This window comes from Solea solea, chromosome 21, assembly GCF_958295425.1.
Source record: "Solea solea chromosome 21, fSolSol10.1, whole genome shotgun sequence".
Classification (NCBI taxonomy): domain Eukaryota; kingdom Metazoa; phylum Chordata; class Actinopteri; order Pleuronectiformes; family Soleidae; genus Solea; species Solea solea.
This window is the reverse complement of record NC_081154.1, coordinates 14,294,217-14,298,476: the sequence shown is the minus strand read 5'-3', so window position 1 is coordinate 14,298,476 and position 4,260 is coordinate 14,294,217. Positions and strand designations below refer to the sequence as shown.

Sequence of the window (4,260 nt, the reverse complement as noted above, 5' to 3'; positions counted from 1 at the left end):
TAGCTGCAGGTGAAAAAGGCCAAGACACTATTTCATAAGATAAGGGTTTGTGCTTGTTTGGTAAAATGTTAATTTATAAAGATAAAATAAACATCCCAAACTTCATATTTATGCAGAGTGAGATATATTTCAGATGTTTCTAATTTAAGGAAATGGCTTTATTCACATCCATGTCAGTCTGCACGTGCAGCTAATGATTGTAATGTATAATATTCTATATATGAACAAAATACTATCATGATAAATAAGAAAAGAATGTCAAGTGTGTGTGTGTGTAAGACAGATTCGATCATCACTTCAAACAATTATAAAACACTTTTTTTCATTTTATTTCTGTTGTTTGTGTCATAACATTTTGTTTTTTTTCCTCGTGGGCCTGTACATCGTTTACGTCATTTCGTTCTGCATACATGATAATATACTGGACACACTTTGATAGGATGTACAACAGTATAGGGATGATGACATCAGTGGAATACAGAAGGTAATCAGAGGAATCTTTGAGTCGCTTCCATCTCCTCTTGGGTTTTTTTTTTTTGTTTTTTGTTGTAGTTGTTGTTGTTTTTTTCTCCAAACAATATTACACATAATAGGATTGTCACTATAAGGTCAGTGAGCCTGGACCAGGATTGTTACAGGGGCTCAGTTGTGGAAAAAAGCATTGAGATCCTCATATGGAGGAGCCCTTTCGTGGTGCAACTGCGCGTCGTGGAAAGGGGAAATGTTTTCTGAGTGCGCTCCGCCACTGCGCGCCCCCGAGGGTCCAAAGGGTAAGCTGTGACTGGGTCTGGACGTGCTGAGTCCGGAGTAATGCATAGAGTAGTGATAGTTCCTGTCTGTGTCTGTAGACTCCTGCTGCCTCCCTGACAGGCCGCCGCCGCCGCCGGCGCCGTTCACGCACACAGGCGGACTGTGCTGGCCTTCATAGTCCGGACTGCTGTAGTCAGGAGATGTCCCCCCCGGCGGGTAACCGGTCTCGTACCCAGAACCGTAGGAATGGCCCCGCAAATTGAGCGCGCCTGTTCCGGGTTGATAGTGCGGGCTGGAAATGCGGTTGCAGCGGTAAGAGTAAGGGTGGACGGAGAAAGGAGAGCTGGGCATGTGGAAGCGAGCTCCGTCTGAACACGGTTCAGTCAGGAAGTTCCTGGTGTTTAGCTGCAGGCATCCTGCCACAAGGTTGGTCGTGGGCTGTGACAGGCCTTTACACAGCATCTGCACATAGGTCACCACATCTGGACGTTTCCCATTGCGTAAAATCTCTCCAAGAGCCAGAATGTAGTTCTTGGCCAGCCTCAGAGTCTCGATCTTGGACAGTTTCTGGGTTTTGGAATAGCATGGCACCACCTTGCGCAGATTGTCCAGCGCAGAATTCAAGTCGTGCATGCGCGTGCGCTCGCGCGCGTTCGCCTTCATGCGGCGCACCTTGGAGCGCTCCGCGCGCGCCGGTGTCATCTTGCGCTTCTTAGGGCCGCGCTTCTTGGGTTTGTCTCCGTCGTTCTCGTCTCCGCACTCGTCCTCCTCGGGCTCGTCGTCATCATCGTCGTCGTCGTCATCGTCGTCGTCGCCGGCCATCTCGGACTCGGCTCGACTGCTGCCTTCCTGAGGGTCGTCCAGATCCTCTTCCCCGAGATGACAGGGATCGTGCTCGTCGCCCTTCAGGTTGCAGTCCTCGCGCTCGGTGTCCTCCACCCAGTCAGCCGCGAGCCTCTGGACGTCCGGCAGCACCTCGCTGTACAGACGGCTCAACATTGTGGCAAGCAACCTAAAAAAAAACACAAACGAAGAGTTTAGCTGGATTATTCTGCGTCCTGGTGCACTTTACGCAGCCGTAAACGCGATGTATGCAAAGTAGCAAACCGTAATCTGCAGCCTGATGGAGATGCACAAGGCCGCAGGGTGTTTAATGCTTTTTACCCAGGGGAACATTCTTATTATTTCTTCTCTAATTATTAAATGTTTCATGTGCAATTTATCACTGAGATCAAATGTGAAGGCCAGAAGCGCATCACAAACCTGTTACCTTAACAGACAGACACTTACAAATTAACTTTTGTCTCAATGGCTAAATGGAACAAATAAGAACAAATAACAACCCAAGACATCCATTAAATAACATTAAAGATATTTGCGATATGACAAAACGTGTGGTTATAATCTGTTTTAGATGAAATGAAGTGATGGATATGAATATGATCCATCCACAGGGCCTTAAATGTTGATAGATGTAAATCTGTTTTCCGCGATTTTAAAACCTTGTCAAGGAAGATTCCAAAAAGACTGAAAACTTTTTTTTGTTGTTAAAAATTAAATGTAAATTTTAATGGGACACAGCAACAGTCTTTTCGAGGCCACTCTCCGGCCTCCACACGCGCCTCGGTCTGTCCCCCTCCTGCAGTCCGGCACAGGGAGCAGCAACGCCGGCCTGAATCAGCAGGTCCCTTCCCCAGGGACGCATTAGTGGTCCGGTGCCTCCTTCGTCATATAAATTATCAACCAGGAGGAATTCCAGCACAGTCAGGCTGTTCTCTGGTCCACGGGATCCCATTAATCCCAAATCCCAACATTTTTTATTCAGGTGTCACTTCAGAGAAGATGTATTTTTTATTCATCTCCAATGATACAGGAGCACAAAGTGTAGCAGCAAATTCAAGATAAATAAGAAAAGAAAGAAAATGAAGATAATATGAAATACATATAATAAGAATATACACGTTTTCCTGAAAAAAGAGAGACTTTATTTAAAAGAAAACTTTAACTGGAGAAAATCTGAGTTAAATGATAATAATTATATCAAGGAATGATTTTAGGATGAGAGTGCATGTCCATGTTTAGGCCACAGACACTGACAGTGAACTTCAGTGTCTGCAGTGACGTCTTTATTCCCCTTAATTAAAAATGCTGATTTTTTTTTTCCCAGTTTAATTAAAGCTTTATTAAAAAGGCGTCCCAGGGCCATGTTTTAACACAACATTTTAACATCGTAATGTGCGTGAAATCTCATGATTTAAACTGTTTCCCCCCCTCCGGATTCATTGTGTCACCATAACCACTGACCAACAACTCCATCTACAAAAAAAAAAAAGCAAATAAAACAAAAGTCATTTATTAAAGCGACATTTACAAAGCAATATAAAAATCCTCTATAATGATCCTGACACATTTATCAGTGTTGTGAGCTCAGCTGTGCGCGTGCAGGAGTCCAAGGACGGATCTTTTTTTTTTCCTCCTAATCTTGTAACCACAATGTAATTAATGCCAACCAATACCTTGTCAATTACCCCCGTGTGTCTCTACGGAGAATTATAACTCCCTCCCCTGGTGCTCTGAAGCACATCGTGTGTCACACACACACACACGCACACACACACACGCACACACACACACACAATAGAATAACACATATCAAAAAGTGCCTGACTATCATGAGTCCCAAAAAGAAATAATGTCTATTTATGAATGTATTAAAATGGAATATACAAAACTAATCACAGCCAGTCGATGCATTCGATAAGAACTGTTACAAAAAGAGGAGATTGATGAGATTAAACACGCGCATTTATGATTGCGTCGCATTAGAGAAAAATGACAGAAAAGAGCGCAGAGAGAAATAACCTCTAATTCCAAAGACGGACTTAATTGTCTCCTGTCTGTCACAGAAACACTGAAGCGCCTTAACCGTTAAACAGGTGATACACTGAAAGGCAAACACAGTTCTGTAAATGTGAGATTGTAGAATGGATTGTGCGCATCTTACCTCTGTGGTGGGGCTCAGTGACGGGGAGAAGCGGGTTTGTTTACACCATCTCTCTCCGGGTGGGCATCTCATCCACACGCCCTGCGCTGCGCTCTGCTCTGCTCTGCTCACTCCTCTCTCTCCTCCCTGCTCATGTCTTCTTCTTCTTCTTCTTCTTCTTCTTCTTCTTCTTCCTCCTCCTCTTCTTCTTCTGCTTCTGCTGCTGCTGCTGCTGCTGCTGCTGCTCTCCCCAGCCCAGACGCGTGGATTGAGCCGTGTGGCACCTCAGAGGCAGGACTGGGTGGGTTACATACCAGCTCTGATGCCAGGCCCATATGGCTGGCACGTCATTGGCAAGAGCCATCACATGAGAGCCGGTGATTGACATGCGGCCGCATTCACAGAGACTGGCTTCCCCCCGGGGGAGAGGGACTCGCCATCTGTCACAGGCGCTGAAAGAGAAAATGGAATAAGGAGTGAATGGCACAAAATTCAAGCCGCTTCTGTTATAGCCTCCATCTTTGGGA

At 45.4% G+C, this 4,260-nt stretch overlaps 1 protein-coding gene across 1 annotated transcript; it reads right to left on the bottom strand.

Annotated features, from left to right (window-relative positions):
* Positions 1 to 353: 353 nt before the first annotated feature.
* Positions 354 to 4,260, bottom strand: LOC131448569 (neurogenic differentiation factor 2-like). The gene is made up of 2 exons (XM_058621148.1): positions 3,755 to 4,260; positions 354 to 1,762 (listed from the first exon to the last, which is right to left on the bottom strand). The coding sequence occupies exon 2, from the start codon at positions 1,747 to 1,749 to the stop codon at positions 643 to 645; it is 1,107 nt and encodes a 368-aa protein (XP_058477131.1). The 5' UTR covers positions 1,750 to 1,762; positions 3,755 to 4,260; the 3' UTR covers positions 354 to 642.